The sequence below is a fragment of the Suncus etruscus genome, chromosome 2 (assembly GCF_024139225.1).
Source record: "Suncus etruscus isolate mSunEtr1 chromosome 2, mSunEtr1.pri.cur, whole genome shotgun sequence".
NCBI lineage: Eukaryota > Metazoa > Chordata > Mammalia > Eulipotyphla > Soricidae > Suncus > Suncus etruscus.
Window position 1 is genome coordinate 124,884,547 of NC_064849.1, and position 23,656 is coordinate 124,908,202.

General features: G+C 39.0%; 1 protein-coding gene across 3 annotated transcripts in view; it reads left to right on the top strand.

Moving 5' to 3' along the window:
* Window positions 1-23,656, top strand: part of MAST4 (microtubule associated serine/threonine kinase family member 4) — a 646,820-nt gene that overhangs the window by 196,680 nt on the left and 426,484 nt on the right. For all 3 annotated transcript variants that reach the window (XM_049768741.1, XM_049768745.1, XM_049768746.1), the window contains exon 3: window positions 21,668-21,792. In XM_049768741.1, the coding sequence (XP_049624698.1) occupies window positions 21,668-21,792 (125 nt within the window). The remainder of the gene's footprint in view (window positions 1-21,667; window positions 21,793-23,656) is intronic.

The following is a 23,656-nucleotide window of genomic DNA, read 5'->3' on the forward strand; positions in this document are numbered from 1 at the left end:
ACTAAAGACATGAATATTACAGTCTCTGAAGTACTAAACTTTCTTTTCTATGTCTTCTTATTATCCCTACCCCATTGTCTCTTTTGGGGGGATATCCTCATCTAATATCCTTCTCTTACTCTCTCAATCTCTCCTGTTACTTCTTGTGTTCTATACTATAAATAATGGACGTTAGCTATTCTTGAGAGAAAAATGAATGTATTGAATCCATGTATCAAAAATTCAAGTTGTTTGTTGTTCAAATTCCCTATGGTCTAGAAAATTGATTTTGGGTTTTGCTTTTTTTTTTTTAAGCATTTTATGAAGGCATTGAATTTTATGAAGTGGCATAATCATATTCTTTTTTGTTTTTTTCTCCGCTGGTTATTTTTGTTTTTGTTTTTGTTTTTTTGTTTCAGTACTTCCTGAAAATCTGTTTCATTGTGATAAGATAGACTGAAGCCTGGGCACGACTGGACTTGGCTTTTCTTTTCCTTCACACACTGGGTCCTTTCAGGTTCAGCATGTGGATTCTAAACTAACCTTTCCTGTTCCTTGAATGTACTGGATGAAGTGATTACACTTCCTGTGACTAGTCATAGTATATCAGGCAGCTACCATAATTGAAGTGATATTGTAGTTAGATTATGAAGCTTCAGCTTAAATAATAGAAAGTTGGTATTAGCTATTAAATTCTCACTGTGACCAGCTTTACCTGAGTTAGTTGAGAGAGGTGACAAGCTTGAACCTACAGATTGAGGGTGATGCCTTCTCTCCCCACATGGTCATCTAGGCACACTCTCAGACAACCTGCTGTTCTGGATGACCTTTCTTTCCCACACAAAAGATTGTAGTGTGGCTGCTCAGAGGCACATGAAGGTGCTAGTGGATTGTGCTGGAAACTCTCCCTGGCCACTATGGAATCTTTGGTACAGCACACACAGGGTACCTGGGTAGGCAGCAGTAGGGATGGAGGGTGAGTGGAGTTGGAAAACAGACAGCAAAGGTATGTAGGCAGGTAGAGATAGTTTCCTGACATCTCCACATATGCTGCTGTTTCAAGGGGCAGGAAAGGGGTGCTGAGACCAGCAGCTAGTTCTGATTTAACTTCTAAGTCAGCCATTGATTCTGCCTCTCATCCTCCCAGAATTTTTTTATTTCTCTCCAGTTTCAGTAAAGAACATAGGCTAGCACTCTGTGATGGGGGTGAGAGGTGGGTTCCTAATACATGCACATACATACACAAACACACGCATGTACAACCCTCTCTGCTCTCTTCTTCCCTGGAGGAACAAGAGAGCAAATCATTGATGTATTGCCAATGTCCTGTGAGAAAGACAAACCTGGCCACTCATCCCTTCTTCCCTCCTTCAGAACTCATTGTCAGTGGCTCATCAGAGATCAGGAGTGTGGAAGTGTTGTTAAGCCTCCTGGATGGAAACAGAAAATGATGCTGACTCTCTGTCAACTCTGTGGGGGAAGAGTGAGCCCAGAAATGCAAATGCCCCCAACCAGGAAGTTTAAAGATTTATAAAAATTAGTGTTTCTGATATATTAATGGCTCCAGCAGTGGTAGCCTACATTTGTCATTGTCATGTTCCATTGTCATTCAAGTACTTAATCAACGCATATTGTCAGGACTAAATTCATTTTCTGGTGTCTGCCTAGCCTGATAATTTCTCTGTTCTTTGACAGGCTGGTCTGGGTGCTTGCTTCACAGGAGGGCCTGAAGGAAGAGCTGAGGATTCCTCTCTTGGCTTTTAACTCCTATTGCTTGCTCACTGTGTGTGTGTGTGTGTGTGTGTGTGTGTGTGTGTGTGTGTGTGTGTGTGTGTGTGTGTGTGTGTGTGTGAAGCTTTTGAAAATACAGAACAGTATCCCTCCTCTGAGGCAAAGCACAAGTGTGACCAAACCCACCATAGAGGGTAAACACTGTACCAAAGGGGACTTGAAGAGGACTTTGTCTATGCTACAGCAGCCCCAGTTTCCAGATCTCTGAGAGAGGGACAGGTATGAGGGTTTAATGACACACTTGGGCATGGTTAAATTCTCAGCACATTTCCCCTAGGCTTTTATTGAGTATTCAGTAATGGGGGTGGAAGGGCTTGTTTAAAGGACAGTCATAATTATGTATGTTTTTGTCCTTTCCTGAAAATCTCCAAAGTAAATTTCTTTGCACTCAAATGAGGGAATGAATCGCAGTTTCACATTGATCTGGTGAATTTCAAATTTTGCTTTTGTTAAGATGTAAGAGCTGGGTAGTCCATTGTGTTTATGTTTTGGCTGGGTTGCCAGGAATCTCAGTGAAAAAGCATTTTGTTTGGTTTGTCCTTCATTTTGCTAACCTTTTCACAGTAGTCAGAATGTATATAAAAAACACAAATGTGGAAGAAACAATACATACACAAATCTAGGCAATGAGATCCCTGCCCCAAGTGGAGTATAGACCAGTGGCACAAAGTTCAGGATCCTGAGTTAAATCCATTCTGTTCCAAACACCTTAGGATACTTTTGCTGATCCTTCCACAGTCATCCTCTCCCACACTTTTTGTCTCTTCTGATCTACCATCCACCATCTTAATCTGTTCTCATATATATGATAGCTTGTATTTCATTTCTGTTGTGTTCATGTGCCCTCCTTTTGTTAGGCTTTAAATTCCTTAAGAAGTCTTTCCTTATGTCCTAAATGCAGGCCCCCTGCTAAGTGCTTTCTAAAGAGGATGGCTAGATAGAATATGTGACCCCAGTTAAATCTTTTATGCCAGATAAAAAGTCTAGTCCTATTTTTGGCATATCTATCTCTAGTATAATACTTGAGACATATTCATTCTAGTTTATTTTCATTCAGATTTATTGGAAATCTCATGGTTTTTGATATCTGAAAACTCTGTCCATAAATGATGAATCTGTTTGGTACTAAGACATTGTCAAACATGAAGTTTCATAGTTAAATGCATGACGTAGAAGGCAAGGCAAGGGGCTGGAGCCACATTCTTACAATATTCTTGAATTTCCTCATCTTGCTAATTACTCACTTTGAAGACAGGACCATTTTTGCAGATACCTCCAAGCATTTCTGACATCTGATATAGTCATCGATAGGTCAGAGTCTTCATCATCTCCATTAGCATGCTAGTCTTAGACTCAGTGCTTTCTGTGCATTCAAAGAATAGGAGACTATGGTTATTTAATGGAATGACTGAAATGATCAGAATCTAAGTCTTTGAGAAATAACTACCTTGGAGGTGATTGAAATAAACAAATTGCTGCCTTCCTCTACCTCAGCAGTCTAGCACTGACTGCCCTTGGAGTGTGAATGGTTTTGTTCTCTATAAAATTATTTTGAAATTAGTTTAATGATAATAAATTTTAAAGTTATTATCATAAACATAAGGTTTAGGGACTGGAGCAGTGGCGCAAGTGGTAGGACGCTTGCCTTGCATGTGCTAACCTAGGAAGGACCGAGGTTCAATCCCCCCTCTCCCCAGCATCCCATATGGTCTCCCAACCCAGGAGCGATTTCTGAGTGCCTAGCCAAGAGTAACCCCTGAGTGTCACTGGGTGTGGCCCCAAAACCAAAACAAAACAAAACATAAGGCTTAGGTCCTAGAGTTCAAGACTACTTCATACTTTCTGAGCTTCCAGTAGAAATCAGTAGCTAAATAATAGATCAATCATTGAGTTACAGTAGTGCAGTAGTGGAAAGGCATTCATGATGTGAATCTCTTTTGCAGGGGAGGGTTGGGTCACACTAGGTGGTGCTCAGAAGCTGCTCCTGACTCTGTGTTTACAAATTGCCCCAGCAGACTCAGGGGACCATATGGGATGCTGAGAATCGAACCGGGGTCTGTCTTGGGTTGTCCGCATGCGAGACAAAGGCACTACCACTGTGCTATTGTTCCAGCCACCCATGATGCAAATCTTGACCATAATTGTTTTCTTCCAAATAGTAAAGACTCCGGTTTGTAAACATTTTGTCAATTAATAGCTTAATTCAAGACATTGAATTATAGTTTGGAAAACATTGGTTTCTACATTCTGTGGCTTTTACACCAACTATGAATAGACATTGCTTTTCATGTAATAGAGAAAGATTTTAGGTTATAAAACCTTTCTTGGGGGTGGGGCACACCTGGTGGTGCTCAGAGGTTACTCCTGGCTCTGCACTCAGAAATTGCTCCTGGCAGGCTCACAGGACCATATGGGATGCCGAGGTTTGAATCCAGGTCTGTTCTATCAAACCCAGGTCCTGCTTTGGTCCTGGATCAGCAGTGTGCAAGACAAATACCCTACCTGCTATGCTATCACTCTGGCCCCAGGTTATTAAGTCTTTGATTGAGCTCACTAACCCCAGAAACCAGAGTTTTTAACAAATTGCTTTTTTAGAGGTACTAGAAGAAATACTCTTTCTAAAGAAAGTCTTATAATTGTATTCTACTCATTGGCCAGTATCAGCAAACACTACTTAAGACAGAATTGTTTTTGAGAAAGAAAAGTTTGAAATCTTTTTGACATAAAGCCAGCTTAGAAATGGAATATGTCCCCAGAAATTGTATGTGGAAAATACACTCTTAAGTCAATTAGATTGTACATAGAAGTCCCCTCCCAAAGAAATAGAGAAAGTATTAAGAAATTTGGAATTGTCTTGCAATTTCTGTTTAGATTGTAATAAAGACTTTATTTTTTTCCCCTGCGACGGCTTTTCTTCTTTTATTTCTCTTGTACAACTTATTCCCCCAACTGCTTCTTGGCCTTTGTTGGAATCATTTCTGTGTATGGCAGCTGTCACAAATATTTAGCATCTCAGCGCTGCCGGAGACATTTGAGTGCATCAGGCTAAGCATTGTTGTTTCTGAGATTGCTATTGTGAGGTTCCTAATTTCACCAAAAAAAGTATACTCTGTACAAATTGTCTTTTAGTGTAGTGAGGTTAACTGACTGACTTCGAGAATTGACAGTATATTGTGTGAGGGGTAAATGCTTTTACTGCTGGGTCTTAAAGAGGAAACCAAAGGCAGATGTGACAAGATCTTTTCTGTATCAAGCTTAAGGCCATGATTATCTTTTCATTATTGTCATTGTTACTAAACAAACAATGGAACCAAAAAGAATATTTTAGGCAATGTGGCACTAACCCATTTTTCTAAAAATCGTGACTTCTGGAAGACGGGTAAAGCAGAGACAGAATGGAGAGTTAAGATACAGAGCAGAAGTATGTGAGATTTTTATAAAAGTTTGGTAGACGCTGTGCACTAGGTGGGATGTGAGGCTGCAAAGATAGATGAGGTCTGGTCCCAGCTGACACAGAGTTTACAGTGCAGCCAAGCATGTTGCAGATGGTAACAAATAGCATTTTGTATCACGCAGCCGCCTAGAAACAGATGGTGTCATGGAGAGAGAAAAAGCTGGTAGTGTCCCTGGTTGTGACTTCCAGGCCAATGATCCCATGACGGGGAAAGAATCCTGGAGGGCATCCTGAACCACCCTGAATACAAACCTTGCTTATTCTTGTGCTGAGCTCTAGATGTGCTACCTTTTATCTTTTTTAGTAAAGCAGTGGACTGTAAATAGAGGCCTTTGAATTAGTCCTTCATCTGGGGCCAAAGCAATAGCATAGCAGTAAGATGTTTGCCTTGCACGAGGCTGCCCAGTACAGACCTGGGTTCAACTCCTGGTATCCTATATGGTCCCCCAAGCCAGGAGCGATTTCTGAACTCATAGCTAAGAGTAACCCATGAGCGTCACCAGGTGTGTTCCAAACCTCCACTCTACCCTGCAAAAAAGAGAAAAAAAAATTAATGAGTCCTTATATCTATCTTAATTGGTTTCCTTTGCTTTTGTTTCCCCATTGCCTTTTCATTCTACTTTTTCTCTCTCTCCTTGGGGGTGGGATTTTGTTTTATGTCAGGAGGCAAAAAATGTCAGGAGCTGCCATTTAGGCTTGTGGTTCCACGTGGTGGAGTGACTGGCTTGTGGTTGCACAGTTTGCAGTGAGAGTTTCTTGCCTACTAAAATCTTCATATCTGTGTGGATTATTTATTGTGGGGAATTGCTATGGGACCAGCTTCTCCTATCCTATCCTACCCACATAGGGGGCATGAGGTTTCCCTTTCCCCTTTAGGTACTGTGGAAATCTCAACCTACCATTCAACATTGGACCAAGTGGAAGTTCTGAGGAGAGAAATAGATGATATTATGCCAGAGTTCCCTAGCTAGGAAAAGGTAAAGAATTTCCATGGACATACCAGGGTGGCAGCCTACATCTGACTTCCTCTGCAGTGCCCCTTTGGTGAAAAAGATCACAACTATTTCTCTATGATGGGCAGCTCTTGGAGACACTATGCTTCTGTGTGAGGATGCCACTGGAGTAGTTGAGTGAGCTCTGGAAAGTAGGGATGGTGCTACTGTTGTGGACCTTCTCTCTTTTGGAAGGCACCGCAGACATTCTATGTGTATTCTCAGTCGGACCTCACAGCTTCCCAAAGGAGAAAGAATCATCTCCATTTTATCAAGGGCTTATTGAATACCTAAGCTTAAGCCTAGGAGTTAAGAGCCTGACTGAGTTCCTCCATGGCCTAACTGCTCTCCTTAGTTGCATGAAATTGATGGTGATTTTGGGATTTGAACCTTGTGTGTGTGGAGCTAAATACAATAGACCTGAGTTCAAGTTTCATTCCCTGAGGTTGAACATTGAATGTGGACTGGGAAGACAGCTCAAGTGGCATAACATGTGTGAACTTCTCTCCCCTGTACCATGCAGACCCTTGAAAATGGAGCCTACCACCACAGTGCTTGGCTGGGAATGGCCTTCATACTACCTGGGGATACCTATAAAAAAGGGTGTTGAGGCTAGAGTGGTAGTACAGTGGGTAGGGCAATTTATTGGTAGTGAGGCTTCCAAGCTGTATTCAGGGTCTATGTAATAGTTGGAATCAAACGGGTTGACTGCATGCGCAACAAGTACCTTAGCCTTGTCCTACCTAATACTCCTAGAATGACACTTTGAGGCAGATTCCAGTAACTGGCTTAAGAAATCAGAACATGATGAGACAAGAGAAGATGTAGCTTCCTTGTTTGACTGTTATCTGGAATAGGGTGAGAGGTCAGGGAAGGTTGGAAAAGGGGATAAAGGAGGTATATGGGGGAGAGGAAATAGAGGCAGAGGGAACTGGAGCTGACAAGTAGTTTAGCAGCTGCTCCACATATCCACAAACTGACTCTGAGAAAAAATGGTTCTATTTATTTGCTGTTTCCTTCCATCTATCTTCCCAACAGCATTCATCAATATCTGTCATTTCCCAGGGGGTTTAGACATGTCTAGCAATTCATTCTACTGAATTATATTTCAGTACGTGGGTGGAGGGAGGCAAGATTGCAGATGTTAACTCTGACCTGGGCCCAGCATCACGAGGATGCTGCCACCACCCTGCTCCTGGACACTATGCTCAATCACATCTCCTGTGTGTTGTGGCTTCCCTCCCTTTGCCTGTAGGGTTCTAATTTCCACGCCCTTCTCAGAGGCTTTTTATTGCCAATTGTAAGTGGTCACAGTAGTTTTTGGTGTATGTGGGGAAAGCTTTGAGCTGTTAGGTTGTTTTCTCTAAGATTTTGAAATCCAGACAACTACCATATACTACTCTCTGAAGCAAGAATCCCATGGAAGTATGGATGTTACAGAGAGTTACTGCTCAGGGCTGGTCTCTTGGCATAGGAGATGTGCTTGGTATAGGGGAATGAAGAGGAAGCCACGTGAGTATTTGTAATCATAAGAACATGTCATTAGCAAGTTCTTCTTTTGTGAATTAAGTAATTTAATCCTATAAGAATTTAACTCAATAATAATCTTATCATTTTGGGTGGTGGGCGCACTGGTGTTCCTCTGGGGCTATTTCTGATTCTGTGCTCAGTGATGACTTCTGGCAATGCTCAAGGGACTATATGTGGTGCCATGGATTGCAACTAGAGGGAGACAAATGAAAAGCAAGTGCTTTATTTCCTTTAGTGTCTCTCTGACTCATTAGAACAATAATCTTGGTGGAGGAAAGCACAGAATTATTTTTTTAATTTATTTTCAGAGGGGTCACCCCAGGCTAGGTTCGGGGTCCTCTGTAGTACCAGGACATCACACTCAGGGACTCATAGAGCACATGCTTTACTGTTTAAGCCATATACAGGCCCTGTCATTGGGGTGTTTTGCTTTTCATTTGTGCCGGACACTTACATTTTATGCATTTATTGAACTGCAGTTGAGTTTGACAACATTCTAGTTAATGGGATTTCACTTTACAGATGAGGAAACTGAGGCTTCAGATATATAAGTACTAAATTATTAGTGCTTTATCAAAACATTGAGGAAAATTAGAAGAAAGGGAAATCAATGCATTTTTCTCTTAAGTACCAAGTAGTTTATATTTGTAAACACACGTGTTGGCATCTTCTCCCACTCATAAGAGAATAGCTCTGTGTGTTTAAAGTGAAAGAACAATATATCTTTACATCATATCATCTATCTCATACCTGAAATTAATAATTAATCATTAATTTTGATTTAAAGCTGCAGTTGATAGTAATCGCACTCGCTCCACATGCTGATTCTTAGCCTCCTGTTCCCTCCCTGCACGGATTTTATCTGCCTATTGTAGACCTGTGTGTTCTGGTATTTATTATTCTATCATCTCTACTACTCTCATATGGAACTAGGTTTGAGTGATATGTTAAGACACAGGTCATGTACCCAGATCATCTGCACTTACTCTAAACTTCTCCCTTCTAATATCCATGTGACTTACTACAAGTTTCCTTGTAAGGCCTCTCCAAACTTTGTACCTACATTTCAGGGTGCTAGTCATGTAGAATGCTAGTGACAAGATTCTAGAAAGTGAGGTTGGGCATTTCTGGAAGATTGAGTCTTTGGAGAAATAATTTAGAAACTGCTGCCCTGAGTAGTTAATTTAATTCAGACCTTGAACTTTAACACTGATCTGACTACTAGCCTCACAAAGATAAGTGTGCACTCCAATAGTTTGGCTTTCAGATTCCTTACAGTGTCACTGGCCAGTTGGCAGTGATGTCTTCAAGGACTTAGGGTCAAGGCCTTGGATTTCTCTTGAATAAGTAAACATACTCTTCTCACTATTGTTGTGGCTGTTATTATTATCAAATCTAAATAGCAGCTCAATATCGGAGTCAGTGAACTCCATCACCTTCGTCACAGGTCTCTTGGTTTCTCAAATTATATTTATTTATGCCATTAAGAAGAGTGATTTAGTGGCAGTGTTGATGCTGTCTAGGTATAGTTATTCTTTTGCAGTGAGGACAAGAAATTGGAAGTCAGTCACCCATGTGAGAGGCAAGATGAAAGGAACCATGTCTCTGTTGTAGGAGCACAGCTGAAGATGAATAAAGGAGGCTGTAATTGCCTGCGCGTATGACAGTCACCGTGATGGCGAGCCAGTGTTTAGGAGTGAGCAATGGGGCATAGAAGAAAAATATCCTGATGATGGAGTACCTTTAGCCTGTGCTGACTCACGAGTTCAGCTCAGATCAAGTCAGTGACTTAGAGTGGTCTCCATTCTTTTCTATTTTTTAGGTCTAGAGGATTCTTGCAAATCTCAGTTCATCTGCCTTCTGAATGCATTGAAAGGCTTAGTTATTATATGTAATTTGCAAAAGTCAGCAATGTTGTCATTTAATGAATAATAAACCTTTATTTGAATAACAATAAGAACCATGTTTGTTTGTTTGCTTTTTTTGTTTGTTTGTTTTGGGGCACACCCAGAAGTGCTTAGGACTTACTCCTGGTGGGTTCAGAAAACATATGATGTGCCAGAGATCAAACCTGGGTTGGCCTTGTGCAAGGCAAGTATCCCACACGCTGTACTATCAATTCTAGATCGAAGACCTTTTCTTTTTTTTAACGCTGAAAGGTTTATTGGTTATTGAATAAGCAAGAAAGGGAGAATGTATGCGCATTGTACTCTCATTCTTGGTCTTTCTCCTTCCTCTCTTTTCTGTTAAAATATACACAATAAAGGTCTGAGCAATAGCACAACAGGGAGAGCATTTGCCTTACATGCAACCAACCTGGGTTTGAATAATTTCTAAGCACAGAGCCAGGAGAAACTCCTGAACACCACTGGGAATGGGCCCAAAACTAATATATATGAATATGTGTATAACTTAGTTTAATGTTTTATGGAATTCAGTGGTATTAAATGTTAAATATTAAATAAATTGTTGCACAACCGTTGGTCTCTATTCATTTCTAAAACTTTTGCATCATCCTTAACTGAAACTCCTTTCCCATCAAATACTGGTTTTGCCTTCTCCACTCTCTTTAGTCTCCAATAACCACTCTTACCTCCCTGTTTCAACAGAAGAAGCATTCCTGTCCCCTCATCAAAGAGTCCTCCAACATGGTTTTCTTGTATCTCAGCCCTTCTTTTCATTCAGCATACTCTCAGATTGCCCATGCTGTCACTTGTGTCAGAAGCATGTTACTTTTCCCAATACCGAATATTCACCATTTCAAATTCAAATTTTCACAATACTGAATATTGTGTCCCCCGTTCTGTTTATCCACACATGTGCCAATGACATGGAGTTTGCTGTCCTTTTCTTGCTGTTGTCAATCATGCTTCTATGAGCACTGATAGGAGACCTATTGGTGGTGGAGTGTCAACTTTCACTCTAGTGTGTACATGCCCAGAGTTAAAATTAATTAAGCAAGAGAAGTTCACTAGGGCGTGAGGAAGATGAAAGAGTGAGATGCCTTTGGCCCACCTCAGCATGAGGCGCCAGCATCTGCTTTTGAGGCAGTGTACTGCTTCAACCATCATCTTGTTTATCATTACCTTCCCTCTGCAGTGCTTTATTCTCCTGCTCTCCCAGTGCTATTCTCTCACTTCATCTACACTCTTGAGTGATGCAAAGCTGCTCCCTAGTTTCCCTTTGTTGCAGACTTGGTTGGAGATCTTATATAGGATTGAACACCAGAGGTCTTGTCTAAAGACTAGTGTGTCCCCGGATTGCTAGTTTGTTTTTCCCTACTTTTCTCTGTAGTCTTTGAGTAATAAACTAAGTGTTAAGAAAATTGAATACTTGTTGCACTTCAGGTAATAGGATGTTGTTTTATATTTGTGTGTGGTGGTGGTGGAGGGGCATACCCAGCTATGCTTAGAATGTACTCATTGCTTTGTGTTCAGAATCACTGCTGGTGATGGTTGTTGAATTGTATTTAGTGCAGAGGATCAAACCAGGTCAGCTGCATGAGAGGCAAACACCTTAACCACTATACTATGTCTATAATTTGGGGGCAGTTGGTCTATAATTAATAGGTATAGGCTTACTCCTCTATTGCTTATTCTTGGCTCTTTGCTCAAGGATCACTCCTTGTGGTGCTTGGTGAACCATATGTAGTGCTGGGTACTGAACCTAGATCAGTTATTTGCAAAGCAGGTTTCTTAAATTCTACTATCTCAACAGCCCTCATAGGAACTTTTTAAGTAGAAGTTTCTCAATCTAGTCAGGGTGGGGCAGAGAGATAGCACAGCAGTAGGGTGTTTGACTTGCACACAGCTGATCCAGGACGTACTGTGGTTCGAGTCCCAGCATTGGACCCTTTGTCTGCCAGTAGTAGATTTCTGAATGGAGAGCTAAGAGTAACCCCTGAGCCCTGCCAGGTATGACCCCAAAACCGAATAAAATAAAATAAAATAAATCTAGTCAGGTATTATTACTTCTGCAATGATAAAATAGGTATCCAGAGGCTTTGTGTAATTCAGTCTATAATCATACTGCTAAAATTTCTGTTCACCTGATGCTTTCCTGCCTCAGTGTTATACTTAAGATTTTGGAGTGCTTCATAGTCATATGACTTGTATATGAAAGCATGAATTTGTGGGGATTTGCTTTGCTTCATATTTCTTAGAATCCAGGATGGAAATCAAGAAGAAGTTCTAGAAAACTAAATGAGACTTCAGTAGAACCAATTTATAGTCTGAGTCTCTGTTTATTTTAATATATAAACATAAAAGTCTGTAGACATTCCCACTCATTCTATACAGCAGTGGCCCCATGACTTGAGCAGTTACAGTAAGCTGTATGAAAGAAATACCATTCACACAACCCATACATCTATGACCTAAACCTGAAGTATTTTTGTAGCATATCTGAATGACTGGTTCAGGCTTTAAAAGAACCTTTGCTTATTGCTTTTAAATTTTTTGATACTTGGAAAAATTATTGAATAAATATTCAAATAAACACTGGAATTTTAGAAAGATGTTTTGGAAGCACTAGTGGATCAAATTTCTATCGTAACAACAAACTTGATTCCGTATTACAACATAGGCACCACCAGATTGCTAGGCGAACTCACCTCTTATACGACAAATTGGGAATGGTATTATCCATTAATTTCCACCCTGTGCAGCTGAATAATGCAGTTGACAGATGCTAATTTTCTTAATTTGTAGGCAGCAAATGATGCATGAATACAACAGCAATACTTTTTAGAGGCTCTTGGTAGTCATCAGAAAGCAAATTTATATAAAGTTTGGTGTAATCACTAACAACTATGGCACAGTGTTAGTGCCTTCTAATGACTACCTTAAATCCATCTGCTGTCCTCTTTTCCCTGTTGACACTAATGGGGGCTTGGGCATGAATCAAACATCCCATGTGTTTAGCTAGCAGCCCCTCTAATTTGTAACATGCATACGATTCCTCAGTACAAGATTCCTGCAAGAATAATGACATGTAAAACCTAACCCTAGATGGGATTATAAGCATTTCATTGAATTTGTGTCTAAATGTGTCCTGATTTATATTTCCCAGTGCTTACATTTTATGTCTTACATACTGTATAATCTTCTTGCATTTAGACAGTTTATTGTATTCTCAATTTTTAAAAGTTTATTGAATGTCCTTTTTTCATTTTCTTGCATTTTTTTTTTTTAGATTGTAGAGTTCACCTCTCTCTGCTTTTGCCTAATCTTATATCTGAGAAGCTGAGGTATCACAAGTAAGCCATGGCATCAGTTTTAGGGATCTAAGTTAAAATTTAGTAGTTTAGGGGCCGGAGAGATAGAATGCAGGTAAGGCGTTTGGCTTGCACGCAGAAGGACAGTGGTTCGAATACTAGAATCCCATATGGTCCCCCGAGCCTTAGGGGGCGATTTCTAAGTGTAGAGCCAGGAGTGGCCCTTGAGCGCTGCCAGGTGCGACCCAAAAACCAAAAAAAAAAAAATAAAGTAAAATTCTATAGTTTATAATCATGGTGCTTTAAATAAAGTTATAAAGAAATAAAATTTAGTAGTTTGATTTGAGTCAGCCACACCTTAAAAATGAATTCTTAGCATCACTATTGGCAATGATATTGAAGGTACTGTAGCTTTATGTAGCTAAGTTCAGACATTTTATTAAGACTTCAGTCTCAATTAAAACGGAATATGTGGTATAGAAAAAGTAGTGCAAAGATTAAGGTGCTTGCCTTGCCATGTGGCTGATCCTATTCAATTCCTGGCACCACCTGTGGTCTCCCAAGCACTTCCAGGATTCACTTTTGAGCACAGAGCCTGGAATCACTTCTGAACATTGCTGTGATTGCCCTTTCCTTAAATAAAATAGAATGTTTTATACCATTAACAATAGTCAAAATCTGGAAACAACCCAAGTTTCTAGGAACAGATGACTGAATAAAGAAATTAGCACATAGACAATAGAATACTACTCACCTACTATAAGAAAAGATAAAATAGTGCAATTTGTCACTACAGGAATGGATCTGGAGAATGGATCTAAGTGAAGGTAGCCAGTAGGTGATGGACAGATATAGAATGATCTCCACCATATGTGTATTATAAAGAAACATAGTAAGGAAGCCACAAATACTCAAAGTAACAGAAACTGAGAACTGGTATTTAATAGGAAGCATAGCACTACAAGACATATGGGGGTAATAGGGGGGGTTCATTGAGACAGTGGTGGAAGGAAGTTGACATTCTGGTGAGGGTTTTGACAGAATGTTTTGTCCACAAAACTTGCTGTTATGAATATTGTAAATCATTGTAGCTAAATTTAAAAAAGTGGTTTCTTACTGGATATCAGAATATCTGGGTTGGGCTCTGTTGGTATAGAAGGAGATTGGCAAAAATTCTTTCCAATTTCAGCTAGGTGCCTTGCCACTCTCTCCACTATACCACATCCTGCAAATAAAGAATGGAATAAATACCAGTAGAGGTTTTAATAACACAGACTCATAGTTAGGATGGCTCTAACCCTCCAAGAAGTGCCTGCTTGAGAAAATTCAGTATGACTACCCTTTTCCCCACCCCAGTATACTATTTGCTCTGACCAATAGAGCAGACAGACAAAGGCCTTGTCTCTTGGAATCTGTAAGAGAATTGAAGCTTAATTTTGATCATACCAATTAGTAGACAGAGCAGTCCTGATCACATGGAAAGCTTCCTACTAATAACAAGTTCTCCCTCTCATTGTTTCTATTGCTTTTAAGGATTAGTTACTCCTTTGCTATGTTTCCTTATATCTTGCATGTGATTACAATGGTCTGTGTATGTCTTTCCACTCTGTCCCTCCATTTCATTCAGCATTATACTATTGAAATCCATTTATGTATCATAAAATTGCATGACTTTATTCTTTCTTATGGCCAATTAGTATTCTATTGCTTACACTTCATTTTAGAATTTAATTATTTAAGTATTTTAATACTTTAATTATTTAAATTGTTTAGACACTATGGTAGTATTAATGTTGAAGCTTGGAAGCACACAGCAGCAAGGGGATATTAGTGGAGGACCTTGGGCACGTTGGTGGTGTAGCTTGCTCACTGGGTATTATCTTTTGTTATTCTTGAAGAGCATCCAACTTTTCTCATCTTTAGTGGTATTCACAAGCATGTCTCTCATAAGAGATAGCAATAAGTACAAGGTATGTGTTGGTTCTAGACTGAGAGATTTTTTTTAATGAAGTAAAATAGTTTTTATTGAAAGTAACTTAGAGAGAAATACATTTTCAAGAGAAAACATGGGCTTCTCTAGAGTAAAAGAGCCTAGACTGAATGACTTCTTAGAAAAAGGAAAGCATGTCCTGTGTGTATGTTTTCTATTAGTTTTAAGATCAATGAAAATCTAATACTCCTAGGCATTCCAGATATGATGTGGAGCTGCTAGAAAGAAGAAAGTGGCTCTGATTCCATGTGCCCCTGGGGCTGACCCTTAAAGTTCCCTGAAATCTGCTGGGATGTCTAGCAAGGATCTGAGCCTGTACATCTGAAGGATAAACAGAATCATACCTGCTTCTGCACTGCCTCACAGACAGGGCTACATGCCCCAACCCAGAGGCTGTGGCCTCCACATTGAATCATGATGCACATCTTCGGGGTTCTGTTTTGTGCTCTTTCTCTTTTTAACCTTTATGCTGGCTTCTTGCCATACCCCATACAGATCCCATAGAAATGCTCCCATTATCACCCAAAATCTTTCTCCTTTTAGGGCCTTAGGAACTCTCATTTTGAGGGGTACAAGGTGTGTGCACTTGCTGGGTCACCATGTTACATAATGAGGCACAATTTTATAGGGATCATTATAAACAAAACTATAGATATAAAATATTGAGTACATATTTTTAAAGGGAATTATTTAATACAGCCCCATAACACTTGTCTGCAGTTTCATCAAAGCTTGATATTTGTCACAAATACATGTAAATACATTTAAAACATTTAATATTGTGTTTATTAAAAGCACAAGTTAAAGTGTATTTTAAGTTTTCCCTACAGATAATTTTAAAATAATAAAATACTACTGCCTGCTTTCCTTAGTTCCATTTACCATTTTCCCTGCCAGTGGTAACTACAAACCTGATTTTGCAGTTTATCCTTGCCACAAAGAAATGCTATTCTTTATGGTAATCTTATTCAATATTTTTCTTTCTTTCTTTGGTGATCTGACCTATGAACCCATTACCATGTTTTATTTTTGTTGCTATGGGCACGGTGGAGTATGTATTCATGGAGTTAAAAAGCTTTTATAATAATGTGGATGGTGGTTGTATATTGGCTGATTTTTATGTCCCAGGTTGAAACACTTAAGTGTGTTATCTCATTTAATCCTATCTTTTGACATTTTTTAATAATCTCAGATGATTTTATTTTTATGCATAGTATATTGTTTTCTTTTAAATATAGTTCATCTTATAACATGCCATTTTTACCTACTTACATATGTTGACTATTTTCCAGAAAATATTTTGGCTTTAGAATAAGAACCTTGATTTTATCCCCTTATTAGTCTTAAGTATATCATTTTTCTGGGGTCAAAAATGAAGATAATATTATTTAGTGTCTCGTAGAATTTGGTGAAAAATTACAGTTTCTTGTATACAGCAAAACTTAATATATTTTTGCTACTAAGCTATACTTAATATTTTTTTGTTTGCTTTTGGGCTACAACTAGAAGGATTTACTACTGACTCTGAACTCAGGATTCGCTCCTGGAAGGATTTGGGGCATCATATGTGGTGCTGGGGATCAAACCTGGGTCAGCTATGTGCAAAGGAAGCACCTTACCTGCTGAACTATTTCTTTTTCCCCAAACTTAATGAAATTTAGGAAAATATTCTGTTCAATTGTATTCTTCCTATGTAGATGTCATCAAATATTGATTAAATACTATGGAATCAGTAGTTTTATGCCCCCTACCTAAAATTTACTGAGCACTTAATAAGTATCAGTTACCAGGAAACAAAAATTAATGACTATTTTTTAGTCTTAGGGGCCTATTAGGGGCACTCTATCGTGTTCTACTAAAAGAAAACGAGTCCGGAAAGTGGGTGGGGGGGTCTCCCAGGCAGTGCTCTGGCTCTTAGGGCCTATTTTCAGTGATATGTGTTTTACTAGCCTGGCCTCATTGATACTTGACCTATTAGGCTCTCCATCAATGCTACTTTCACTTATGCTCAGGGCCCAGGTGTTTTCAGGGATCAAATTGGGGCTCTTGTACACTTGAGCTATCTCCCCTCCCCAAAGATGACTGAGAGATAGCATAGCATGTTGGGTTCTTGTCTTGCACAGGGCTGACCTGATTTGATCTTGACACTGCATATGGTCTCCTGAGCCTCACCAGCAGTGATGTCTAAGTTCTGAGCCAGGAGTAAACACTTCTGTATACAGCCCAAAGACTAATAATAACAACAATAAAAATAAACCAAAGACGATTGATTTAGGGAATTATCGCGTAAACAAAAATGGTTTTATTTAACTTTTCCATGATTATGTTAAATTCTCTATGTGATTTTGTATTCACCTTGAGTCTTCTTTACTAAAAAACATCTCAGGCATAACATCAAGTATACCAGAGTTGGTTCCTTGGCTTTATAAACCTCAGCAACATGCCACTTTTCTGTTCCCTATAATGTGTCTTCAGAAACATGGATAAAGAAAACATAAGGCATAAAATATAGGGGAAAGAACAGGAGAGATAAAACACAAATTTTTGAATTTGGATTACAGTAGGTTTATATATTATTAACAAGTGACAGAATATAGTTCTTTATATGTTAAAATTTCACTTATTCAGATACAATCAATGTTAGCCTCTTAAATACAACATATAATTTTCCTAGTTTTCAACACTAAGGTTTATCTTTTGAGGATAAGCAAGGTTCTTTTTTATTCAAACCTTTTTTAATTTAACTTTAAGTTTATATTTTTAAATAAGGGAAAGGGACTGGAGAGATAGTATAGGGGTAAGATATTTGCTTTGCATATGGTCAACTCTTTCATCTCTGGTACTACATCCATGTCCTTAAGCATGTCCATTGCGATTCCTGAGCACTACCCTCTCATAAGCAAACAACATAAAGAAAAACAAATTAGGCAAGGAAAAATTAAAATTCTAGATTCTAAATTTAACATATTGTACACAATAGCATATTTGAATGTTTTGGAGATAGTGGCCAGAATCATAGTGGGTTATTGTATTTGAATTGTCAATGATAGGTTTTAGGATTCCATTAATTTATATTTGATTTACTTGCTTGCTAAAGATTTTAATCTTTATGTAGGAGAGGAGGAGAAGGAGGTGACAAAATTAGTTTGATTCCATTTTTACAAAAAAGTAGTATAGAAAGGCCGTCTGACAGAAAAACACTTTCATGCTTGTGAAATGCATGCCAGAAGTGAGAGAGTGAGGTTTCCTTTCCCAGGAACCGAGGTTGTCTCTACTGCCCAGCCAGCAGCCACACAGGCTGTCATCCTTCATGACCATGGATAGTTGAAGGTGGAGTCTCACATACATGGACCTGGAGTGATAGTTCCTTGTTGCAGCCATTTTTTTTTATCTTTATGTACATTATAAGAAGTTCTCTTATTTCAGCGTTGAGACTTTTTTGAATATCTATTATGTCCAGTCTTTATTCTAGTGTGTGACAAAGCAGGGGGAAATAAAACATATCCTATTTTTTTTACTGTTTAATTACTTTGTAAATATTCATGTCAATCTTCATTTCCTGAAGTCATAATGTCTATTTCTTGTGATTTTATAACTGTTGTCGTCTAGTGACTAGGCTGTAGTCCAAGTTCTAAAGAAATAATAAATTTCATATGTTTGGCTTGTTTTACTTTTAAAGGCCTGGATACATACATACATACACACACACAAGTTCAAGGCGAATGTAAATTACTCAGTGAACCTAGACTGACATTGATGTCCTGATTTATGCAAATGCATACTGTTATATACCCTCTGGATATGGTTGAATGGCCACCTTCACTTCATAGTCCCATTTCACCTTGAAAGAATACTCCTTGGCCAAGAAAATGGAAGCAAAGGCAAACAACTAGGTCTACATAAGTTTAAGCAGCTTGGGCACCCCCACACACAAAGATAAATAGAATTAAATAATAGAATTAATAATCACCCCACAAACTAGGAGACAATATTTGCCCATTCCTCATCTTACACAGGGTTAATATACACAATATATAAAACATGTGTTAAACTTAACATGAAAACACTCACCAACCCCATTTGAAAATAGGGAGAACATGACTGAAACCCACTACAATCATATTTGTAATCAAGGAGTTTAAATAAAGATATTAATAAAAAAAAGGAAGCAGATTAGAATCCAGGAGAGAACCTGGGGATACTAGTGAAAAAATGTTGACAGTGGTAATGGGATAGTATTGGCATATTGTATGTCTGAAAGTTAACTTTGAAAACTTCATAAACCACAGGGCCTTAACAATTTTTTAAATAAACTTTATTTTAATTGGGGAAAATAGGGAGAACAGATGAGCTGAGACCTCTTTAGAACTTTCGCAGATAAAACATATAGATGATAATAAGTGTATGAAAAAGTGCTCAGCATCACTTATCAGAAAAATGCAAATCAAAAATGGCAAAGAGATATCATTTCACACAAGTGAGACTGGCACACATCAATAGGAACAAAGCAACCATTGTTGGTGTGAATGTAGAAGTGAGGAGATGAACCCTCATCCACTGCTGGTAGAAATGTTGACTATTTAAACTTTTGGGCAAATAATCTGAACATGTTTCAAAATTAAGGTTTGAGTTTCCATATGACCCCGCAATTCCATTTCTTAGCATCTACCCCAAGGGTCCAAAACTCTATTCTGAATAGACATTTACTATTATTTTCATTGCAGTTTTTTTTCCCACAAAAACCAAGAACAGATGACTAGATAAAGAAAACAGGGTACATGTACATCATGGAATACTATTTGGATTCATGAAAAGATAAAATCAGCTGATTTTTCCAGTACCTGGAGAGAACTGGAAGCTATCATGCTGAATGAAGTCAGGCAGAAGGAGGGAGAATGATCCCCCCCCACTCATATGTTAGATTAAAAAAAGACACAGTAAGAGAATTAAGGATAGCCCAAGACAACAAAAGTTGAAAATTTGTCTGCATAACTGAGCTTACCATGGCTGGGAAAATGGTGATGAAGGATTGGGGGATACTGGTGGACGTTATGGGATAGGAACACTGTCTATATAAAATTCATTGTTAATCCTGGTGACTAAAATGAAAATTACATACCATATTTTCCAGTGTATAAAACAATTGGACGTATAAGACGATCCCCTACTTTTCCTGTTAAAATATAGGGTTTGGGGTATATTTGCCTATAAAGCTACCTCTCTTTTAACACATACCAAATGGAAATTAAAAAATGTAAGAGAAAAAGAGTAAAACCCTCAAAGATTAACAGTATGTTTAATAAATCCAGTCTTTGTAGTGCCAACAATCATTTTATATTTGTCATTTGTAGTGAGTGACTGTGATCTACATTGAGAGCAGGGAGAGGGGGCTCCTCCAAGAGCAGGTGACTGGGGTGCAGTGATTAATTGGACAGCTAGAGGGAGATAGAGCACCTTCTCTGTGTCCCATAAAAGCTGAACAGAGGACTGAACACCGCATACCTGGCGGCTGGATGAAATGCTGCACTGGGTAACTCAGCTCCTCTGTGTGCCCTGAAAGATGAATCAGGACAAGGACTGAGTGATGACGCCTTGCAGCTGGATGGGATGTGGCAGTAAAGAGGAGGGCAGATCACTTGTCCCTGAAGCTAGAGTAAGTTTCAGCATGCTGTATACCTGCATATAAGATGATCTCCAACTTTTAAGAAGTTTTTCATGGGTTAAAAAGTCATCTTATGGGGCCGGGCGGTGGCGCTAAAGGTAAGGTGCCTGCCTTGCCTGCGCTAACCTTGGACGGACCGCGGTTCGATCCCCCGGTGTCCCATATGGTCCCCCAAGCCAGGAGCAACTTCTGAGCACATAGCCAGGAGTAACCCCTGAGCGTTACTGGGTGTGGCCCAAAAACCAAAAAAAAAAAAAAAAAAAGTCATCTTATGTGCCGGAAAATACAGTATATATGTATTCATACATGCAGGATCAAAAGTAACCCCTGAGCATATATACATATATGTATATGTTATACATATTTGATATACATATATGTATACATATATTTGTAATTCTCACTCTTCCTCTTAAAAGTGAGTTCTAGGGGCCCTGAGAGATAGCACAGCGGTGTTTGCCTTGCAAGCAGCCAATCCAGGACCAAAGGTGGTTGGTTCGAATCCCGGTGTCCCATATGGTCCCCCATGCCTGCCAGGAGCTATTTCTGAGCAGACAGCCAGGAGTAACCCCTGAGCACTGCCGGGTGTGACCCAAAAAAACAAAAACAAAAACAAAAAAATAGTGAGTTCCAGTGTCCAAGCATTAAGAGTTGGTTTCTTAATCACTTTTCATTATTGGATGTTGGAAATGCATTTTTTTTGGCCAATATCCATGTTCATCTTTATAATGTTGATAATGCTTTGTTTATATTTATCCACAGCACAATCTTAAGGAATAGACAAATGTGATAGATCCCTCTCCCCTCACCAAGCTGAAGACTGGATGCTGGAGATGGAGAGTTTATTTGAGTTGATGTGAGAAATTAATATCAGAATTGTGACTAGATGCCCTGCTCTAATTAGAACCGTATTTCTCTGGTTATTCTTAATAAATGGAATTGAGGAATATGATTGAAAATAGTAAATAAGAAAGATGACCATATAGTGATCTGCCCTTGACACAGAAGTTCTGATGTTCTTCCTCTTATCAAGTCTTGTCTTTCACCCCAACAGGGAGGTACCTCCTTCCAAACCCAGTGGCAGGGCCCACCTGGTCAGCATCAGCGGAGACATCCAACCTTGTGCGTATGCGCAGTCAGGCCCTGGGCCAGTCTGCACCTTCTCTCACAGCCAGTCTGGTGAGTGCCACTCAGCTCTCTCTGTGGTGGGTGGGGTTTGTGCCAGCTTGTCACCTCCGTTGGGACTATTATGTGTGTTTTGAAATTAACTAGATCTAAAGTGACCTACTTTAATTATTTTTGGACCTACTTTAATTTTTAAGAACAGATTTAGGGGACCCAAGAGTACTGCGGGCAGAGCACTTACTGACAACCGGGTTCAATCACTGGCATCGCATATGGTCTCCCTGTTAGAAGTGATACCTGAGTTCAGAGTCAGGAATAAGCTCTGACCACCCTTTTGTGTAAGACCCTACCCACCCATAATTTCATATTGGAAAGTTCTGTGGAAATTTTTTTCAAGAACACCCAACTCTCCATCTAATTTGGAATATTTCTCTCGACTTCACTTTTCACTTTGTCTCCACCCTTTACCCAAAATAAATTAAAGAGTTTATGAGGCCTGAGGAGTGGCACTGCCAGTAGCGTATTTGCCTTGCTTGTTGTGACTAACCCAGGTTTGATCCCTGGCATCCTCTATGGTCCCTCGAGCCTGCCAGGTGTAATTTCTGAGTGCAGAACCAAGAGTAACCACAGAGCACCACTGGGTGTGGCCCCAAAATAAAACAAAACAAAACACAAAAAAAGAATGAGTTTCTAAGCTTTTGTTATTCCTCTTAAACTTTATTTGAAAATTATCTCAAATTTAGATTGAATAAAAAGTTTACATAGAACATCGGTTATCATTTACTCAAAATTCAACTGCCAGTCTTTTGCCTTGTTTGCTTCGTGTATTTGTGTATATGTTGACATGTGTATAATACCCTCATATAAATTTTTTAACTATTTGTGAGTAAAATTTATCAGAGCCATTTTCTTATTATAATTATTAACTTCAGTTAGTCTTTTAGCTTTAACACCTTCTAGCTGCCATCTATGACATATTTAAATTCCTTTTATGCACTGACTTAATAATTTTATAGCATCTTTCCTAACTTGACTTATCTTTAGTTTCCTTTAATTTAGAATCTTACTTTGCCTTTTATGACACTGAAAAATTTGAAAACAATGCTGCTGTGTCTTTGCTAGAATATTTCTCATATTATATGCACCGGAGGTTTTGGTTCCTCTGGGTGCCTGTGGATTTTGTATTCCAGACCAGAATCTGATATTGGTAATGGCCTTATCCTCTAGGGCATGGCTTCGCAGGCCCTTGATGTCCATCTGCCCTTCATTGAGATGGTAATTATTTTTTACCTAGATGAGGTATTGCCTGATTTCTCCACTCTGTTTCAGACTGTTTTTCTCTTGCAGTTGATAAGCAATCTGTGGAAAGACACTTTTAAACCTTGCAAACATGTTTCTCTTTATCAAAATCTCTCCCTAGATTTCATAATGCATTAGTAATTCTTGTCCTACCCCATCTTATTAATTGCACTTAAATAGTCCAACATCAGTTCTCTCCATCTTTACTAATTGGCACAGAGGATAGGTATTTGTGTTTTTGCTAAAAGATTGGACTTCTACAATCCCCTCATTTTCCTGGAGAGCTTTCTTTTAACCATGGTGCTTATTAAAATTTTATTTTGGGCCCATTCCTGCTCTGATCTTTGGCACAGTTTAGAGATCTATGCCATTACTTTTGCATTAGTATTAGGATGAAACAGGATGGAAATATGTATTTTTTAACTGGTGATGCAAATAATGTATAAAAGTATTTTTCAAGTCATTCAGCCACCTTAGAGTATTTCTGATCGATTGCAGTGTGTATTTGGGAATCGGATAAAGGCATGGAGATTAGATTTTTGTCTAGCCTCTATTCCTGCTCTTGCCTTTAGGTAGTTGTGTAAACTTGAACAAGTCACTTCATTTCTCATATTTTCTA